Source organism: Ascidia mentula, chromosome 3 (genome assembly GCF_947561715.1).
Source record: "Ascidia mentula chromosome 3, kaAscMent1.1, whole genome shotgun sequence".
Classification (NCBI taxonomy): Eukaryota; Metazoa; Chordata; class Ascidiacea; order Phlebobranchia; family Ascidiidae; genus Ascidia; species Ascidia mentula.
Window position 1 is genome coordinate 7,772,021 of NC_138568.1, and position 20,243 is coordinate 7,792,263.

The 20,243-nt window shown below is 40.9% G+C and overlaps 1 protein-coding gene and 2 non-coding genes across 3 annotated transcripts; all 3 read right to left on the reverse strand.

Annotated features, from left to right (window-relative positions):
* Positions 1-8,849: 8,849 nt before the first annotated feature.
* On the reverse strand, positions 8,850-12,519 carry LOC145894015 (uncharacterized). The gene is made up of 7 exons (XM_082982446.1): positions 11,346-12,519; positions 10,997-11,225; positions 10,516-10,657; positions 10,137-10,324; positions 9,916-10,073; positions 9,249-9,383; positions 8,850-9,140 (listed from the first exon to the last, which is right to left on the reverse strand). The coding sequence occupies exons 1-5, from the start codon at positions 12,484-12,486 to the stop codon at positions 9,953-9,955; spliced, it is 1,821 nt and encodes a 606-aa protein (XP_082838572.1). The 5' UTR covers positions 12,487-12,519; the 3' UTR covers positions 8,850-9,140; positions 9,249-9,383; positions 9,916-9,952.
* A 3,627-nt stretch (positions 12,520-16,146) lies between these two features.
* Positions 16,147-16,220, reverse strand: Trnan-guu (transfer RNA asparagine (anticodon GUU)). Its single transcript has one exon. It is a non-coding gene; the product is annotated as a tRNA-Asn (tRNA).
* A 365-nt stretch (positions 16,221-16,585) lies between these two features.
* On the reverse strand, positions 16,586-16,675 carry Trnai-uau (transfer RNA isoleucine (anticodon UAU)). Its single transcript is given in 2 exon segments — positions 16,586-16,621; positions 16,638-16,675. It is a non-coding gene; the product is annotated as a tRNA-Ile (tRNA).
* Between the last annotated feature and the right edge of the window lie 3,568 nt (positions 16,676-20,243).

Below are 20,243 nucleotides of genomic sequence, written 5' to 3' on the forward strand. Positions count from 1 at the left end.
AATAGTATAGGCCAAAGAAAATTTCCAATGTTCTGCCGATTAAATACAGGCGGTAAATGTCTACAGGTGTTCACTGGCCCCAAATTTGTTTGTTTTTTTCCGGTGCAGATTTATAGTCGAAATTCGGCGCCATCTACCATAACCAACAGGTGCAAGTACCCACATAAAAAGTGTAGTATCATCTACCTAAGAAACGTGTTTTTAAATGTAGAATATCTGAGCCTGATAAGTGACACGCCCCAAAACAGACACAAACACAGAAGTGTTAGAGAAACAGTGTGTGATAGCGGCACCTTACGATCAATTAATCATACTGGATTTCAAAAAAAACATTTAATAAAAATATGTAACAAAACATTGCACTCTATCTGTGGGTTCATGTCTCCGAAAGGATTTTTTTGCCCAAATATCGTTGGATTAAATTACAAAATTGCCTTCGAGGTAAAAATTGTATTTACAACAATCACACTTTCCGTACTGAAATGTCTGCCAGCACGAAAATTTCTTAACCTACAGTAGCACGCCACCAAAGACACGCAGAACAGATAAAAATATTGCTAAATTAAGATTGAATGTTATTATTTGCGCCGTGGTCAAAGGTACGTGCAAACACATAACTCACGTCAGTAGCATCTTTTTTTAGGACGCCCAAAACTACGTGACGAGTCATTATGATGTCACACTAATTGTGCGTCCCCTTGTGTTTAGCATCCGCCAGTGTTGGGCGAATTAAACCGCCGAGTAAAGTTTTTCTAATTGTTTTAAACTCGGTGCGTGAGGGTATGGGCTCGTGGTATCAATGAAAGGGTCTCACCCTTTCTAATGAGTTCTTACGGGGCGACTTAAGTGCATTGATATAAACAAGTGACATCATCGAGGCCTTTACAATAGTTGACCACGCTGACTCTGCTATATTCTGGCATTTAGTTGACTCTATAAACTTGCATGTTGTTTTTCCTTGCGCCATGTTGCTTAATTTTTTTTCATGATCACACATTGTTTTTGGGAACTTGATATGTAATTCCACAAAAATGTGTACCGCAAGGCATATTAGACCAATAAATTAAAAAAAATTGCATACCAGAAAATTCTCACATTTTTGCTACATTTTCTCACATTGTGCAACTGCCTGCGTTATAATATGACGTCACAGACAGTGCACCATGACCACGTACTACTGTTAGTTTGAAAAGTATGGTTGCAAAAGGTTGTTTTATTGCATGCAACTGTTGAAAACGAGTTTTAAAAAGTCTAGCAGTGCATGTCTTGCCCCTTATCGTTCGCTTTGGTTTTACTACATGCGTGAAACCATTTTTGAATCAATAAAATTAGGTAATCGGGCTGTGTGTCATTTTAACTGGGCACCTGCAGCACCTCGATTTAACTGCAATGGATGGAGCATGCATTGTGCAGCGGTAAATTATCGACAACTGGAACGTCCTTGAGTTGATACGCGAGTACCGTGGTTGGTTAGCCAGTGCAAACATGCTGTTGTAAATGCTGATAAGAAAGTTTTGCGTTGAAACGATTTTTGATGACCAGGCAAATATCTGCTCAAGTTATTCCGCCGGGGAAAACGGAGCTAATTACATTTAGATAGATGCTTCTCCGTACCATTATTGAACACGAAACCAGATAAGTGTTACCTGGAATTGAAAACTGCACAACGTGTAGTTGCATCAAAGCGCCCCTAGTGTTAAATGTTGTTGATTATTATTTACACACAATATTGACTTTTTTTACTAAATGTGCTTGGCTTCTCAAAGCCGCATGCGGTGTCGAAGCCGCGGGTTATTGACCTTTGTAATATGCCTTTCATCAACTGATGTGTTGTTGTTAGGTCAACGGTTTGCGCTGCAGTAAGTGCTGCAGCAAAAACTGTTGATTAGCTGCCTGTGGTAGTAATTAACAACCCAAACTCTGACTGCTTGACACGATGTTGGGCACGGTGTTACAAGGTGCGCTATTTCCTACGTTGATTGCTGCTGAAAGGGGGAAACATGTTTGCGTATGCTATTTCAAACAGCTGCGTGCTGATATCTTTTACACCTTTATCGTTTATTTCGGGAAAACAGTTGTCGGTTTGTTTCAGTTTACCGAAAGTGTCGGCCGACTTGCCAGCTCTGAAGCCAATTTTGTGGTGGGAGAAGTTGAGTCACATGTCACCGCGTTTTGATTTTGATTAATTGACTAAAAAGGTCGAATCCGAATCTTTTCTGTCTTGGCATATCCCTATTCTGGTTTTCGATTCGTCGTATCCGAGATAACTTATTGTGAAAAGCACCACGTGTGTTGCGGATGCACAGAGAAATGGCAACTTTCAGCGAAATTTCTGCAAGATTTTCTGCGTGTTCGTATGTTTATCACAGAAGGAAATGTGCGCATTTGATGTAATCAACGTGCGTTCGAAAAACAATAACCAACGCGTATTTTATTTATTAACAAAAATTTATTGCAATTGTAAAATAATGCCAAACTGTGGTTCTAACACCAAATATACCCATCACAACATGACCCAAAACACTGCGCATGTGCGATGAAATAACCAACTGTGTGTGACCAATCACTAAAAATGTGGCCTTTTTTTGCTCTCTTGGCCTTATTTCTAGTTAACTCCAACAGTAAACAACCTTTTGTATATGATTTGTAATGTCCGGTGCTTTAATTGAAGGAAGCTTGTCACTTTATGTGAGCAAAAATACATGACCAGTGTTATTCACCTGTGTTTTATCGTCCAGTAGTTATCTGAAACCTTTGCGGGTCAGAGTTGGTTTCGTGGTTTGCAAACTATTCCCTTATCGCTCACAGCATTCTGTCGGGAGCTGAGTGCCCCAGGGGTGATATTTCCTTCCATACCTAATCCAGGTTTCGGTTCAGTAAATATGCCGCTATTCACACGCTTGGTACTGACGTTGCCAAGTCTGAATGCTAAAACCTCTGTCAGGATAATAAACTCCATTCAACCCACATTTAAAAGTGGATCAATGATTTTATGACCCTATGGTGCATGAGGTTAAAAATAATGATAATTAATAAAATTGTGTTCCAGACAATGCTTATCTAAGAATTGGACTAACTTGCAAATTATTATTTATTATCCATTCTCCAAATTAACAATTTTCAATAAAAATACATTGACCATCTCAAGCGAACCAAAATAGTCCGGGGATCAAGTGTCGTACTAACCGACTGCGATTCGTCATCGACAAACGCTACACTGAAGTCGACAGAATAAGCCAAGCGTCAAAAGAGCTAATTACACAGTTGTATTGCAACAATGGATCTAGTATTTCTCAGGCAGGATAAAGCTAATGATTTTATCACTGGGAATCAAAATACTTCTCTATTCTCTAAAAACTTTCGTGTTTTTGCCAAGCATTCAGGTAATAAATCTTTGGTGTTTTTACCAAGCGTTCATGTAATAAATTTTAATACAAGACTCGCGTCCTTATAGTCAAATCAGTGACGTCAGGAGTTTAATTGTCATCCTATATACTCCAGTGTTGGGGATTTTTGCCCGGAAAAGGAATGAGATCATCTCTGTGTTGCCGGTTTGCTGCCTTAACCGCAGGAACCGTGATTGGTTTTCTGTTGTTTGTTTGGGGGTTTGACCGAGTGGTTGAAAACGTGACGTGTTCTCTTGTTTTCCCGCACTTTAGAGGGACCCAGGGCAGCCCCACTGCTGTTTGTCGGCGAGTGTCAAATTCGCTTCCCAGATTTTGTAGCGATTCTTTCGTAATGCTCGCTTGCGTGCAAAGGTTCAGTAACCGGAGCTGTACGATTTGTGGTGGGGCGCGATGGCAAGGGTGGGTTTTGATGCACAAATGCACAATCCGATCGCCTTCTCAAGCATCTTTGTTAAGTGCCGCTAACAATCGCATGGTGCGCGGGGCAACAAAATACCGACACGCATGAGCGCCTACTTTAAATGTCGCTCGTTTCGGCATAAATTCGCGAGATCAAGTAACCGGAAGTCCTCCAGAAAGGGAATTTCGATCCATTGTTACTTTCAGGATCCTGCACGCGGTTTACTTAAAATCTGCAGGTGTTGCCTCCTCCGCCCCATGTCAAGTTGTCAAACACGATGAGGGCCTTCACCTGTTGGCGCGCCGGCCAGGTAACACAAGCTTTACCCCCGCCTGGCCATAAGTGGAAACTGTCGAAAATTTACTGATTTACAAGTCTCTCGATTACTTTCCTCATTCTTGCCGTTGTTGGGGAGCGAAGGGTTTGTTTTGGGACCTTGTGGATCAACACACGCGATCAACTTCCGCTATGAAGTTAATTGAAGTTTGATCTCAGGCCAACGCACTTTGTTTTTTTAGCTTTGTAAGGTTAGCAAAACGTTCTTCTGAAACCCAGGGGAAAAAATGATGAAATTGATTTGATTGTCTGCAGTATGTTGAAGAATGAGGTTAACCATGCTAGTATGGGCGATAGATACGATCTGAAGTTACACTGTTACAAGCTGAGTGAGGTACCCAGCGTTCAAGCCCCAATGCAACAAAAGCGATTGCCAAACTAGGCAACAGCGTTTTGTAACAAATGAATCGCGTGCACGACAGCGTGGGCTCCGAATCAAGGATTTCCTGTGATATCTACACCTCCTTGTGTCACAAAGCGCAAAGTGCGAAGCGAGAAAGTTCCCATCGCATTGCGTTTCCTTTCTGTGAAATGATTCATCGCTGATGTGAAACTGCCCCACATAAACCTGTGCAGACCATAGGACCGCAGTAACATTTGTGCCCGACAGTGTTGTTGTTATTGATATTGATGCTGTGAATCACTCACTCTGAGGCCCACACTGATGTCTCAACTCTTGTATATCTCAGTTCGGGTGATGATTTATGTGCCCTCCTGTCGTACAGTCGTGCATTTCTTAAGTGACTAACGTCCTTTGAAGGTGCTACCTTTGGGGGTGAAAGTCGCTACCCAAAGATTTTGTAAGCATTCAAACCCAACAATAAGCGCTTATATTTTATACATATTTAAATATATTTATGAAACGGTGCGAATACAATGAAATACAACAGAAATTCGATGATAATCGATTATGCGCCAAGGTTTCCGACACGAGGTAATGTGTTAATGAGTTGGCTAAGGAACTGTATATTTCAAGACGAAGAAAACCGGATTCTATAAGTCGTGTTCGGCTCGAGCAGACAACGTGAGAAACCGAATTAGGAATTCTTTTTCCGTGTCCAAGACACTTTCGGTTCTTGGTGCGATCGTGTGGAATATTGTTAGAAGCATGTGGTGCTAATACAAACATATTAAAATGAAAGTTGTGCAGGCTGTAAAGTAAGGGATGTGTTTTATGGACATGGGCGCTACTTGCCATCTGACGCTTGCTCGCACCGACCTGTTTTGTTCGCCAATCATTGGCATCAACGCATCCTGTTGTGACACTGGACCTCCTCAAATTATATTCTTCCAATGAACCTTAAATCTTAATCTTTTCTCGCAATAGTGTATATCACAAACCGATTAGTGCAATATGATAAGAAAGAATTGTCTCGACAATATTAACGCCCAGAGTGGTTTTCGGGTTGTTTGCGTTGCGCAATTAATAATACGTGCCTGTCAAAGTCCAGCCCTGACGATAATTAACCCGTCGCATAGGGCCCCTGTCTTTTATATCCTTTGGCGAAAGTTGTTTAAGCAATATATAGTCACCTCCACAGCGCGCAAATGTGTGCGGGTTCTTATCGGAATAGCAAATATATGACTACGGCCTGCGGTTGGCAGCTAATAGTTGTTCAATGATAAAGTAAATTACGCTGCGCGGTTTTAGGTGAGCGTAGCGATATGTTTGCTTGGCAACCGGCGAAGCTTCTTCCTCGTGACAGATTGCACCACTAAATCAACAATAATTTGCGGACTAGCAAAATGCAAGTTACACGGTATGCTAACGCGTGTATGTACTCGCTTGCAATTCAGATGTCAATCCATCAAAATAACATAACGTCCACGAACATATCAAGCAACCCTTTGCGACCTAACGTTGTAAAGCGGAAACAGTAGCACTTACCCACACCATGCAAAAAGCAAACGAAGGTGTCGCGTGAGCAACAATCCTTGCTAATCGAAATGGGTCAGCTATCGTTTTTACAGGAATCGGATTCCAATGAGCGGTATTGTGGCGTTTTAGTCTGCCTACGCTGCTGCTGTTTACGCGTAGAGCGTGAGCTGCCCATGCAATCTTAGCATCGTATTTGACTTGCATTAGTGGAAATTAACTCTTTGTACGTGGAAAAAAGTCGGTTTTATTGCTGTTCGGGAAACAATGCAAACGTGTTCTCTTGTCTCAAATATCTCAACGTGACAAGAATAAATTACAATCGTAATATGGTGGGTTGGGCTTTATTTGAACAAACGACTCGTAGTTATTACAATGTCCGTCACATTGCATGATGACGAAACCTCGTTTTGTACCCTTGAAAGATTCAAATTTGCATAAATTAGTGACAATATCCCAGAACCACAACACGATAGGAGCTTGTTTGATTAATCTCTTCCCGCAGGCAACCAATACGAACGTTCAACCATTGTACGTTAGGATGCAGAAGTGACAAGAACGTCTCTGGGAGTAAATTCAATTCAGCAAGCAGTTCAGCCACCAGAGATAATTCAAGAAAGTATTTTGACCAATTAGGGCGGTCCCAAATTCATACCCTCGCTGCTTTGCAAACTGAGATCTTTCGGCGAAATTCTTTTCTTTTTATTGCATTATCTTGTCCATCAAAACTTCGACCGCGTCCTTCCGTAGCGTCGGGCTTTGCGCTACAATTTCCTGCCATTAGTTGATCAAGGCATTAAGCATAGTTTTGAATCGAACAATAAACATATGTTGTGCTTACATCGTGTTTTCACAAACTCTTTCTTACCACCCCATTCAGCTGGTTTCAATTTTCTGCATCCCCCTATGTTTGTTTGATAGTAAGTTTTTATTGCATATGTCAAATTGTATTAAAGCGACTGAAAAACTTTATGAAATAGTGCAGTTAAGTGTTGATCGTTGTGGCATTGAATTTTTGCGACCCATAAAATTCGATGTGCGGCCCTGGATCATACGCCCATTGGTATTAGCGAGTAATCCGAGTTTACATAAAATTTCCAGTTCAAAGTGAGTAACCAATAAATATGTGGTTTATGGCCACTTCCTTTGACTGACTGTTGATCTCTTTGCGAAGTGATTGTGTCTTGTTGAAAATAATCTACCTGAACAACACGTAATTTGATGTCTGCCATGGCAGAGTAGATAGATAGAGTGACAACATATTCGCTTGTAAATCGCATTCAAAACTGAAACACTTCCAGTAATTTCTCTGTTCAACCTGTGGCTGCCAGACGTTGCATATAGCCGATGCCGTCCATGGTGCCAAAATTTTTACAGCTGTCTATGTTAGGTGTTACAACAGGACGCAGTGCGAGTTCGGAGTCACCTTTACCTCATATCGTGAGCACGATATCAAGGGTGAAGTGCGTGGAAACGGGTTGCTGAGAAACGAGACAACGTGCAACACCGAACAGCCCCTGTTTGTACACTGCCCGAAACGAATGCGATCCCCTTTCCGAGCATGGGAGTCCCTCGAACTGTGTGGATTATTTGGTGTTACAATCTGGGTTGAATGGATCAGTGACGCAATAGGGCGTCTTAATTTCGCATGGGGCCCTTGGGCGCCAAGTCAGGTGAAGGACAACCAGCTTGTTCTCTGTTTTCCCAGTTTCCATTTCATTTCCGACCGATTGTGCAGTGATCGATGGGGCAAGCGCATTTGCGTGCTAAGCGCCTGTAACTTTACTCTCGAAAAGTGGTAGCTTGGTGAAATTAAAGCTTCTTCAATCACAAGCGCGGTCACACTTTTAAGTACGCGGTAGGTTTATGTGTGTACAGTATTTGTCAATGCAACAGCAAGACCATTGCGCCCACTTGTCGCTTCTGGCCTTTGTGCAAAACTAAATTAGCGGTGCATGCTGTGCTCCTGTTTGCAAATCCTCTCTGTTTCTAGGCGTATTTTCGTCATATTTAAACCAGAATCGTGCGATTAGTTTGCTTGCATGCGAAGGTAGCTCAAAGTTCTATTTTAGTTAACGAGCAGTTCGTGGTATTGGCACTTGCTGTATGCTTTATTCTTTGGCTCGTTTGAATGGTTTTGATACGAGCATGCGGAAAATGTCTCAAAGATTTGCAAAACTGGTTTAGAGCATTTGCCCTAGACTCATTTCTTGTCGATTGAAATATAACTTGTTAAACCCTGTCTTTGCTATTGGATGTCAAAAACTATCACAAATTTATAATGAAACTTTGGTTTTGGTTTTACCTGTGATATGTGGTGTGCATACATCGATATTTTTGATGGCAAAGTGTATATAGCCCGTCGATTTGCAGTCAGCTGGCACGACCCAACTTAAACCAAGCTTTAAAACTTCGTGAGGTTTAAAATTAGCATTGCAGCTGGACTTCAGTGGGATAATGCAAATTGTTGTGTTCCGCCTTTGCACTGATTTGCCTAAACATTCTCCTCGTGCGAGCGTTGAGGAAATTATTGCGGCAAAATGAATCATAGCCAATTTCAGCAGGGGTCCAAATAGAAAGCACTTCCGTATTGTAAACTCACATTGCAACAATGCACCTGTTATGGCCCTGTATACTTGATATCGATCGACCAAATTGATATAACCTAAATTTATTTGAACAATTAAAAAATATGGCCTCAGCAATGTATTCGAAAATCAAAAGAATCTGTTCAAAGTTTAAAAAAATCTGTTTTTGCAAAACTTTTCGTCACACCATGCAATTGTGCATTGCTCTTTAATTTTCGAGCGCATACAAACGAAAGACTGCAAACAAGCTTTGAAAATGTACGGAAGTTCGAAGATAATACAAGAGAATTAAATATTCTTCTCATGTGCTGCAGTACGAGAATTGCACAAATACTTGCAACATTAATTCATTCGCAATGAAATATTTATATAAACGTCAAATCAGTGCGCAATACACACGCGACAACGTTGAATAATATCTTTCTAACGTCAGCAATACATGATTGCACCGAATCCATAACTATTGAGCAAGACGTCTTCATACATGAAAATCGTCAGAACTTTTTCTTGTCAGTGATTTGGAAAGTCTGTTCCTGCGGAGGTAAAACGAGTCGCGTAAGCCAATATATCATATGGTTTTGTATCCATCAATGTTGCCAGCAAAAAATATTTTTGGAAAAAAAGCAGTCAAAAACACCTACGTAGATATGTTTGCTTCTTGTTTTCGCATTGTAGCGCGGCTATCCAACTATGTGGTGTGCATAATGTGACAAGCAAAGTTTTTCCGATTAAATATTGACGTCTAGATGTTGATGTTGTTGTCCAATCCGACAGATCTGAAAAATTGTTAATATGTCATAACTTATTTTATATGAGGTAAATGTGACAGGTCCAGATGGATGAAAATCGTACCCCCCCACAAGGTACTGAACAGATGATCCATAAATCTCAGCTGAACCGAAAAAGTAATTTATGGTTTTAACGAAACGCCCACAAAAGTGGTCTGATTTTGTTCTACTATACACTTGAATACTATTTAAATACCGAAATGCAACGGAAAGGGAGTAAATGTGGTATCATCTTCATTTAGAAAATTGCGTTTAGGCCATTAACTGGATGAACCGCAATCAACCGTTTGGTCGATTAGGTGCAAACTCGTTAGAGCTTTCATGGGAAGGTAAAAGTTTGCAAGTCTATAATAACCTAAAGACCAAAGCAAGCGAGGGCAAAACAATAATGAGTGCATTTGCGACAAAAACCTTTCTGGGTATTTCCGTGGCATTTCTCTGACCCATCAGCATAGAAAAATCATAAAAGAGCACGCGCCCTAAAACGAAATCGGAGGTCTTATATAGTGGCGCATCTCACCTTGTGTAATGGGTTCGTTTGGCAATCTGAGGACGTTTTAGAACCACATAGGGGAGGGATGCGTAGTGTGACCGTAAGGCCGCGGGGGCAACCCAGGGACGCAAATATCTCTGCCCGTCCTGCATATCACCGTGCCCACGTTGCAGGAATATTGGTTGCTACAAAAAAATGCATGTTTTGTTTTAAACTTATGAATAAAAAGTTAATACACATATACACACCTGTGGAGTCGCATGTGGGTCTTAAGGTTGCTGGTAGAACTGAATCGTTTGTAACAAACTCCACATTCGTGAGGTTTCTCTCCAGTGTGAACGAGGTGGTGTTTCTGAAGATGAGCAAGCTGTGTAAAACCTTTGCCGCAAGTCTCGCATTTGAAAGGCCGCTCGCCGGTATGAACACGAAGATGAACCTTTTAAAACAAGAAACGTTACCCGAGTGTTTTGTAAAACGCTCCCAATTTGACTTGGTCATGGAAGGTAAAGGCGAACACGAAATTACACCTTTATTAAAAATACCAAATCGAGTGTGCGATTTTTTTTCGGTAGAACTCATCACCGATGCTATTACAACAATGTTTTAAATCTGTACGCTTTTACCTACCTTTAAATTAGAAAGTTGTCCGAATTTCTTCATGCACACGTTGCACTCATAGACGATCTTTCCGTTTTCTTTGCGCAGAGGATAAGGAAGGGACTTGTAACCGGAGTTGGAATCTCGTTTGCATCGATCAGAACTGGAATTACTGTTAAAGCAATAGTTATTTGAACGTTGTTAATTTGACCAAAGAAAACGCACAATGTTTCATGCTATACACGTGACAAGGCAGGAATTCCCCACCAAAGGGGTCACTTAGGATACAAGCTATTTTATTTTAATGATTCGATTCACTGACATCGCAGCCAGGCTTGGTCATAGCCACAACCACAATCATGGTTTTACATCTCTCGGTTCAATTTATTCAAAAAAGTGGCTTTGATCCAGATTGACTGCGATTTCTTTGCCAAAAGAATCATGTTCCCGTTGTCAAAAAATACATACTGGTGCATACATAGTTAATGACGATTTGTAGCATTATTTATACCTGCTGACAGACGAGGTGTTGCTGTTTGCTGTAGACGCTGACGTTAGTTGGGAAACATTGAAAGGTCGGTTGTCTGGTGGGCTTCGTGCATCACTGGTGCTGTTGCTTGAATTCACAGATCCCACAACGTGACAGGATGACGTGTTTGACCTGCACCTTTTTCTTTCGGGTTGTTGTTCGCGTTCTTCACCGTGCTTTCTTTTCCTTTGGTGATTGGACTCTGGGAATCCTAAAAAGAGCATTATGTAGTTAAAGGTTGCAGTATGTGTTTGTTTACATTTGATACGGCGAATATATGAATAATCGTCCTACGTGATGAATACACAAACTATGAATAAGTAACACTTACGCTCGTGTTTACACAAACTCCATCCTGGTGAAGTTAGTTCCCCGTTCCCCGGACTCGGAAGGCGCGTTTCCCGGTGCTGGGTTTCCGACGATGACAGGGATGCTTCCTTTATTTGCGCGGCTGTCCCTAAAGCATGGCGAGAGGTGGTTGATGCAAGTTTTTTCCATCTTTCTGAAGTAAGTGACGTCGCTAAATTATTAGGAATGTTCAAGTCTGGAAGGTTGCCCGCTGCTACAGTGCTCGCCGCATTCCGCATTGCGTTATCCCACAGAAGCTTTCCCATATGCATCATGTAGTAGTCCTTGGGCAACACCGACATAGTCATTGTTGGATATGCGGGCCTGAGAAAAGGGTTCGCTTGCACCAGAGGTGGTATTTCAGTGCTTGGGACAAAATCTGGATTGGTGATTATGGGCCTTGCCATCAATCGGTCGCAAATTTTCTGGTACGTTTCTTCGGGTTTTTCTTCTTGTTTCATTAACTTGGGTTTCTCCCCACGAAGGGGTTCATTTGATTTTGCGTGATATTTTTCTTCGAACGTGGTATCGGCCAGTTGTCTGGTAAGCAGCGGATTGACTTCAGGAGATAAACCCATTTGGCCGGCTTTGAGTGCACCAGGTCCCGGCGTCAAGAAACCGTCAGTTCGGGAAACAGAAAATTGTCGCGCTAAGAATTGCGAGTTCATTGCATAAAGAAGGCTATGGTAGTACGTGGGCAGCATGGAAAAAGCTCGGGTTTCAGCATCCTCGGAAGACGTAGGTGTTCTTTGATCTAAAACTTGTTCTTTTTTCATAAAGACTGGCGATGACATTGGATCTCCGGCCTTTGTCTGATCAGGGCTTGGACTTCCGCTACCGTAACCACTGTCCGAAGGTGAAGTAACGTTGTGATCAAGTAGAGACCGAACCGAAAAACTTATCGAATTGGGCTTGTGTTTGGGCGAACGTGGTTCATCGTGCGAACGCCTCGCTTCCCTCTGCGAGCAGTCGGTCAGATGTCGGCGCTTTTGAATGGCAGCAGCCGACGCCATATTGTTGCCATTGAAGTCTTCTTGTTTGCACGGCTTTCCATGAAACATTTCTTTGTCGCAGAAACTGGTTGGGCCCCAATGACTGTCATAAGATAACCGTTGATCTTGCATTATTTCTCAGCAGTTTTGCCGTTGTTTGTTTAATTTATGGACTGTGTTGAAGAAAAAAAAACATGTTAAACTTTAGTATTTTTTAAAATTTATTTCGATACATTTGCTTCGAAAAAGACAAGCTATTGGTGTTTTTATCGCTGACAGACAATAGCCTTTGCCAAACTGACGTTTTCACGAACTTTGCACCCTGCGCAAACTCTGTAATCGTTTTGAGTTTACATTCAACAGAAATGTTTAGTTTAAACCACTGTTCTGAAATATTTTACGACGTGTTAAGCATTGGTTGTTGCGGTTCCTTTAAACTGTATTCTAACATTAAAAAACGATAGCTTTTAAGCGACAGAGACTAAAAGATGAATTGAAGAGTTGTCCCACACATACACGCTACAACACTTGACGTGGTCAGAAGTAACAGTTACAATTGTCAGATATCGGACTGGAATTAAACTTTATACATAAACTGCAAGCGCTAATGAGTAGGTTCTTAGCGCCCCCGCCTAATGGCTAACGTCTAGTCTGCTGAAAATACCCCATATGATATCTACAGCACGACGATTATTACCTTAACTGTGGGGTTTCCCTGTCAACACCTGCTGTAATACTTGCCGTCGATAAGCAACCGCGGGGCTCCTTTTTTTCCTAATTCTTCGCCCACTTAAACTGTTTCCGTTTCGCTTAGATGCGTTGCGAGTTCTTTCCCCGCCATGCTTCTCTTCGCTTTGTTTACATTTGTTTTTATGCGTTAAATATTGCCGTTCTTGGCGTGGGTATTAATAGCACCAAACCCTGTGGTTGCCAAATTTATGTTCGCATGTAACCACATGGGCGACAACAAAAAGGGTTAACTTTTGTTCATGTCTGCTGTAGTTTAGAAATACATCAACAATAGTATTCTGCTCGTAATCTTGGCCTTCGTTTACCTGGTGATAAGTTGTGCAAAGGGGTGTTGTTGTGTTTGGAAGATTGCCCAAAAATTGCCTACTAACTGCAAGTCTACAGCTGACTTACGCATGGCTTATGACCGAAACCGCATCCGATTCCACGTGTGCATGAGTTGTTGACGTGTATTGTGAGGAACGAACACTGTAATTCCTGCAGTTATGCTGTATCTTCGCGTATTTGAATCAACGGGTCGTATAGTTGTTTAATAAAGAATGGTATCGTTGTTTTTGCATTGCGACGGCATTTTGTTGCGCGAAAGAGGGAAATTGGCAGATAAAGCAAAACATATTTATCTCATTTATGCTCCCACCTGTGGGTGTAATTAACAACGTTCACGCCATGAAGCTCGATGGACAATTTCCTGTCGATTCACTATCGCGAAGTAAAAGTCTGAGTTTGCTTCCACGTACTGATTCTTTTACCACCTTATCGTCGATTTGTTTTGTTTCAAAGATAACAAAAAGGTAATCTTTTTCCTGACAACATGTCAGCCAACATCATTTGCGAAGAAAAATACGTGAGAGAATAGAAATCAGACACTCATCATTTGGTGGACATACATGAAACTCGAAAAAGTTTTCAAAAAGCTTGAATTCAAGGATGTATTTCTCAGCAACACAACGATTCGTATTACCTTGATTTTTTTATATTATCCATGAACGTAGTTTGCTGTATGTGGTAGGCGCCCACCAGACCACTCAGCTTGACCATTGCTCACAAGAGCATGTACTGTAAATCACATGCACATGTACAGTAAAAACTTTCCTTTTCCAGTTGTACATCAGCATACCAGTTGCTCCGGATGAAAGGAGGCGGGTTGCGTTATGACGCATTCGCTAAAAACAACATTCTAGCGAAAGGTATCCGCATTTGTACTCGTTTTGTCCGTGTCCAACCCTACTCATTTACTTTTTACCATTCTCCACCTCGTCAAACTCTCTCCTCTCTCCCGCCCTCATGTTTAACACAAGCCGGAAAATGTTTGCTTATATTCAATTTGCTGTTACATGATAGTGTAATGATTTCAACCATGTCCAATGAATATTCCTACAACAGGATTTGAACCCAAGTCATCCTGCTCAAAAATCCCGAAGGGCTTTTCTGCTTTATGTTTGGGGCAATCACCTTCACGAATGTTGCCATAACAACGAAATCAACATGAATGACATCAATCCCATCTCAAGAATTTGAAAACTTTTAGGATCTGAAGTTTGTTACAGCGTAGGAAAACAAATATAAATAAACCCATATCACTTTGCCCAAAGCGACCAATTTACGCACACGTATAGTGTAGAATAACATAAATATACCTCAACATTTTTACCCATAATAATCAGAAAGTCCAAAAATGTTTTATAAGGCATGTGGAAAATCATTATAGTGCACTAAGCAAGGAATCGAAATAATACCAAAGAACATTTATAGCAGACAGTTATAATATGTCGTTTTGGGCCGAGACTGCGTGGAGAATGTGCTTCTGCGTAGGATATTCATATCATGGAAATTCACATAAGAATGTAAACAATCTGAGAAAGGCACCTCTACGTTGTTCCACAAGCACTAAAGATATACAAAAACACCATGGCAACTTCGATGTAGATAGATCCGGTGTCACCTCTGACCATAATACTGCGTCCACTTGACAAGAAAACGTAAGCTTATCTCTGTTACTCGTTGATGATACTATTAATGAAAATGTGTTTCGCTAATCTCCATACAGCATTTTGTTTCACAACCTGTACAACTAAACATTGGCTAACGAGCATTTGGAAGTCATGCCTTGAACTTGGTGTTTCTTGATCGCCTTTCGGCGTAAAACAGGCAACAATATCTGACAGACAAAACGTGAAAGTTTGGAGCGCCTGTATGTTATTTTTAAGCCATTGTTCCAAACCTTCGTTGGCCACGCACGAATTGGCACGCGCGATAATCGGATACAGCAGCCTAAACAATATAAGTCTCGGTGTCAGGTGATGCTTTTTTTCAAACCACAGACCAGATTCGGTTCAGTACACAGACAGTCATTCCCACTCGAAATTGTTATTGATCACGTATGATTCATTAGTCAGCTATTTTGTAGGGGGTAAATTAGAAAAACCAAATTTTAGAGATTAAAAATTGTTACAATAAAGACAACATGTTTCACTTGTAGGCTATAGACTGTAAAATGAAATAGTTATTGATTACAAAAGGACGCCAACAAGAGACAACATACAGATAATTGCTTAAGTATAAAGGTTTTTAATTGTCTGTAAGAGCAGTGCTTTTCTGCATTTTCGAAGCCGGACCTAACTTTTTGTGGCACGAAAATTTTATTTCCGCCCAAGCGGCTAAATTTTATTATTTACTTTACCATTGAGCACCGAAAGTTGCAGAGAATATTGTTAAATTGGCTTAACAACGCGACGAAGTTCAATGAGAGTCGCACGTTCCACATTGAAAAATATTTTGTAAAGTTCTGACAGTTCTCAAAGTTTATGTGGCATTTTCTTTGCTAAAACAACGCGGCAGGTATAGTGTTGATCAGCAAAATACAAACAGGAATTTATCAGGGCCCGCGCAAGTAAAAAAGTCTGAAACACTCGGTATAGATCTGTTATATTTCTAGCATTGTATTTATACACAATGTCTTAAGCGTAGGGGCAACATTATGTGGGAAATTAATATCCAATACATACGTGAACCACCTGTAAGCTTTTGAAAAAAAAAATATTTCGTCCCTGGGTGGGCTCGAACCACCAACCTTTCGGTTAACAGCCGAACGCGCTAACCGATTGCGCCACAGAGACGCCCGGGCCTGCAGCTACTAAATGCATCAAACCAAAATAGTCTGATGTTTGAAGTTGCTCTGATGCCCGTCTTCTTGAAGCAAATCAGCTGCCAGCATTATACACAGCCTAATACACACTTTGTCGGATAATTTATAGAAAACATTATTCATTTGAGATGTACATTAATTTTTTTATAGGTATTCTTGTTCAGAACCACTGCAACAATACTTTTGTTATATTAACACATAGGGAAAACGGCCATCGCAGGGGGGTGAATCCCAGATTTCAGGGGGCCGATTCCTAGATTTACCAGACTAGCCCGACGTGCAGTAAGTTGTGGTTTATGTTTTTGCGTTTCATTTAAAAAAATTGGCAAAAAGTTATGCTCCAGGTGAGGCTCGAACTCACAACCTCCGCATGTCTCCGTAACTGTCATATAAGTACGGCGCGCTAACCGATTGCGCCACTGGAGCTGGTTTGTTTTTGTTTTAAGTTGTAGACGGCGGCAACAAAATCGAAAGGCAATATTTTAATCGATAAAGTTGGAAAATCTTTTCGAGCCACTTTCCAGCGAGGCTGAGCTCGCGACATCTGGTTTACGTCACGTTTAAAGAATGGAAACACAACATATTTTAATATCCCACAAGTTGATAAGCCTTGCTCTAAAGCGCACGTAAAACAAGTAAGATTACGAAAACAAATTGAAAGGAGTGAGGAAAACAAGTTACCCGAAAAGTTTCGGTTTCAAGTCAGGTGGTCGAATGAATAGTGGTTTATTCGTTACCCCATGCTGGTGGAGTGGGAATGGACAATTGTTAAGAAATATAATCTGATTTGCGGTCGGCGCTCGCGACCCTCGGCCGCAGAACCCACGTGCCGCGTATGTGTTACAAAACGAGCTCGGGATTTTAGAGTAGAACTGAAATGTGACCCGATTTTTGCTTCTCGGGGTCGGATGAGATCCCTTGTTTGCTCTGCTTGATTTTTTTGTATCATGCGCTTTCCCGTACACAGAATTACAACCTGAAATCATTCTGTGGAGCAATAAGAACGTTAGAAAAAAGTGCGTTGCATGTTTTTTCGAGTGTAACCTCAGTTTGCTGGGACGATACAATACCTTGGGACAATTTAGAATCGTTGCAATGAACGTACGTTTCTGCGCACGTCCAAACCCCAAATCGCCTAGAAAAGGAATTTCGATCCTTTGTTACTTCCCTGCAAATTAATATATGCTACCTTCTTCCTCTTTGAAATCCGTGAATGTTGTTGCCCCTATTTTAGAACCTGTGGGACTGGGAGTTTGTAAATCGGAGAGGATGTTTCACCCAAAGCTGAACGATGCAGTGAACGCCCCATTACCATTTCAATAAACTCCACACAGCCAGCTGAACCAGATTTTTAACGGTGTCGGAAGATCGGGGAAGGACACACCTGGCTTATACGATGAGGCCTCGCGGTCTTGAGCAACACTATAACAGGAAGGAAAGTTGGGTTGGTTCTGAATGAAGGGATGTGTTTTATGGGAGAGTGGGCGTTGCGTGCGATCTGCCACCTGCTCGCCACGGTTTGATTTATTTGTGTGCTAATCATTGGCACTGAAGCGCCACCGGGATGCGCTTAAGCAGGTTTATTAAGTTAGACGCTTATCTGATTTAAACTTGAAGTTGAAAGCTTCCTTACCGATAGAGGAACCCTTGTTGTATTCATATTTCCTGTTTTGCCGAGGAGAATTCGAGTGTCGCAAGCAAATGATAATTAATTCTAGCATGAAGGAAACTGGATTTTTTGTGTTTGCCGCATGGATTGCATAGTTTTTCCCAATTATTTTCTAATGGAATAAAAAATAAATTACTTTCCGTTATTTAAGATTTGAATTGGTTATAATTCGGCCCAGTTCTGAGAACAAATTAGGCAAATACTAAAGAATAACAGCTGGGCTCATATATTTTTATATTCGAAGACTCAAAAATGCCTGTGATAAGGTTTTGGGTTCATTGTATAGCAAAAATTATTATATGTATAACTTATAATTTTCAGAATAACTTACATATACATGTTTTTTGGATATTAATATACTTATGTGAGTTCATTGATTGCCAAAATTGGGCAAACTCTATTAGTCTATGCAATTATTTATCCTAAATACGAATATAATAATGGAAATAGTCAGGCTACCGTGTTTATACCATAGCCTTTACCCGAAACGTCTTATCGTGAATACTGTCGATGGTCCCAAATTGCCTCTTACGGCTGCATTAAGAGTATGTGCACGGCAATCAATCAAACGAATGATGTTTGTCCCTGTCATGGCAGGCACTCTGACGATAATTAACCGTACACGCTATATCCGTCGCAAAGCCTGGGCGTTAGGCGAAAGTTATTTGAGTGACAAGTTGACCGCGATAAAGCCCTCCATATACCGTAAGTTGCTATCACAATGCAAACACGCGGAGTGAAACACTGTGTTGCTAATGGTGGCCAAAATTCACAGAGAGTTCCGCTGTGCGGTTTTTAAATTGTTTGTCGAGCGCATGACACTCTTAACTACCACGATGGTGGAATTTGTTCCACTTGTGCAACTTAGCTATTTAAATGAGTAATGATTGAAGCTGTCTAGAGGCAAACTGTTAATGTCTTCTATAGATATGTCCATGATCTGTTTTTCCAATTAGCAGTCAAAAAACGTTAATGTAATCAAGCATAAAAACGTTTATTTCGGCAGGCTAAAATCAGTCCGATTTCTTACTCAAGACAAATACATTTCTCTACAGCAAGCATCGTCGGTGTCTAATTCCAAAATAATCTCGGAAAAACGTTTTGTCCGATAACACACCCCCTTTGCTTTTTATCCAATACTTTCAGTTCTCAAGTTCGTTTGATCTTTTTAAAGTCTGGAGGAAAACCTGTAACCATTTGTTCATAAATGAGTGTTAAATATGTAAAACTGCAGAAAGTTTGCTGTTCGATTTATTGGCTTTCTGCAAACAGTGACTGAAAGTTTAGTGTTTTTGTGTAATCGCCGAGGCTGTACTGCAAGTGGCAAATGCTTTAATAAGTTATACCACACCATAGCTTCTTTTTCATTAGGACGATATGGTTCAAAATGAAAGCCAACAACACACGTTTCAAATCAGGTCGGAAAACCTTCATTCGGACTTCTATCATACCCATGTCAACTGCATCCTCTTTGAACCGATGACGCCAGAAGACACATTGTAACGTTAACACGAAAGATAAATGTGTCAAAAGCGTTTTTGCAATCAGGACTTGTCAACTTGGTAATTGTTACATTGTTTTTTAGTGCATTCAGCTTTAATTCGAGTTGTTGCTAGGACGTTGTAATGACATGTAGCAACCTGACAGTTTCCGTCAAACGCGGAAGCTTCGATGTAAAGTTGGCGACATGGTGGAAGGAGTTCATTATTGCTGTAATGTGGATCCATCCATTCATCAACTAAACAAAAACCAAATCCGCGGAAGTATAACATAGCTATATAGTAAAGCATTACAATCTCAACCTTACTGTTGCTTCTTATTTCAACCGGTGTGCAAGAAAGATTCTGATAGATCCATCAGTTGAGCAAGGAGTGAAATTGTCCCGAAATATTTCATTGAAGAAAACAACTTTGTTGCTAGAACTCGAGCGCGTGGTTATCAATTGAAAACCAAACCAGTTCTCAAAGCAAGGAAAAGGAATTGAACATTTCTACCAAATTAATCGTTTTCAAAGTGGTTCACTTTTTCGCAAAAAGAAATCACAAAAAGACCAAAACTTGAAATGAGCTCAATGCCTTCAGTGACGTTTTTCGTTGCTCTGATAGTTGTCAGCAGTAACGTCGTCCACGGCGGCATGAAATGCAAGGTCGGTTTTTTGGCTATTGTCGGGGAAACTGTGACTTGTAACAGCAACGTGCATATCACAGTACCACATTTGCTCAAGAAAGGAAACGACTACAACAGGTAAAATACTCAGACTTTTACCGTTTTTTTCGTAATATTTCTTCATTTAAAACAGCCGACGGTGTCGTCACTGTTCATGTG

Excerpts from the sequence above, each read along its gene's own strand:
- LOC145894015 (XM_082982446.1), bottom strand. The coding sequence starts at position 12,486 with ATGCAAGATCAACGGTTATCTTATGACAGTCATTGGGGCCCAACCAGT. Across the intron at positions 11,226-11,345 it reads GAGTTTGTGTAAACACGAGC|GATTCCCAGAGTCCAATCAC; the intron begins GTAAGTGTTACT and ends TGCTCTTTTTAG. Across the intron at positions 10,325-10,515 it reads GACAACTTTCTAATTTAAAG|GTTCATCTTCGTGTTCATAC; the intron begins GTAGGTAAAAGC and ends TTGTTTTAAAAG.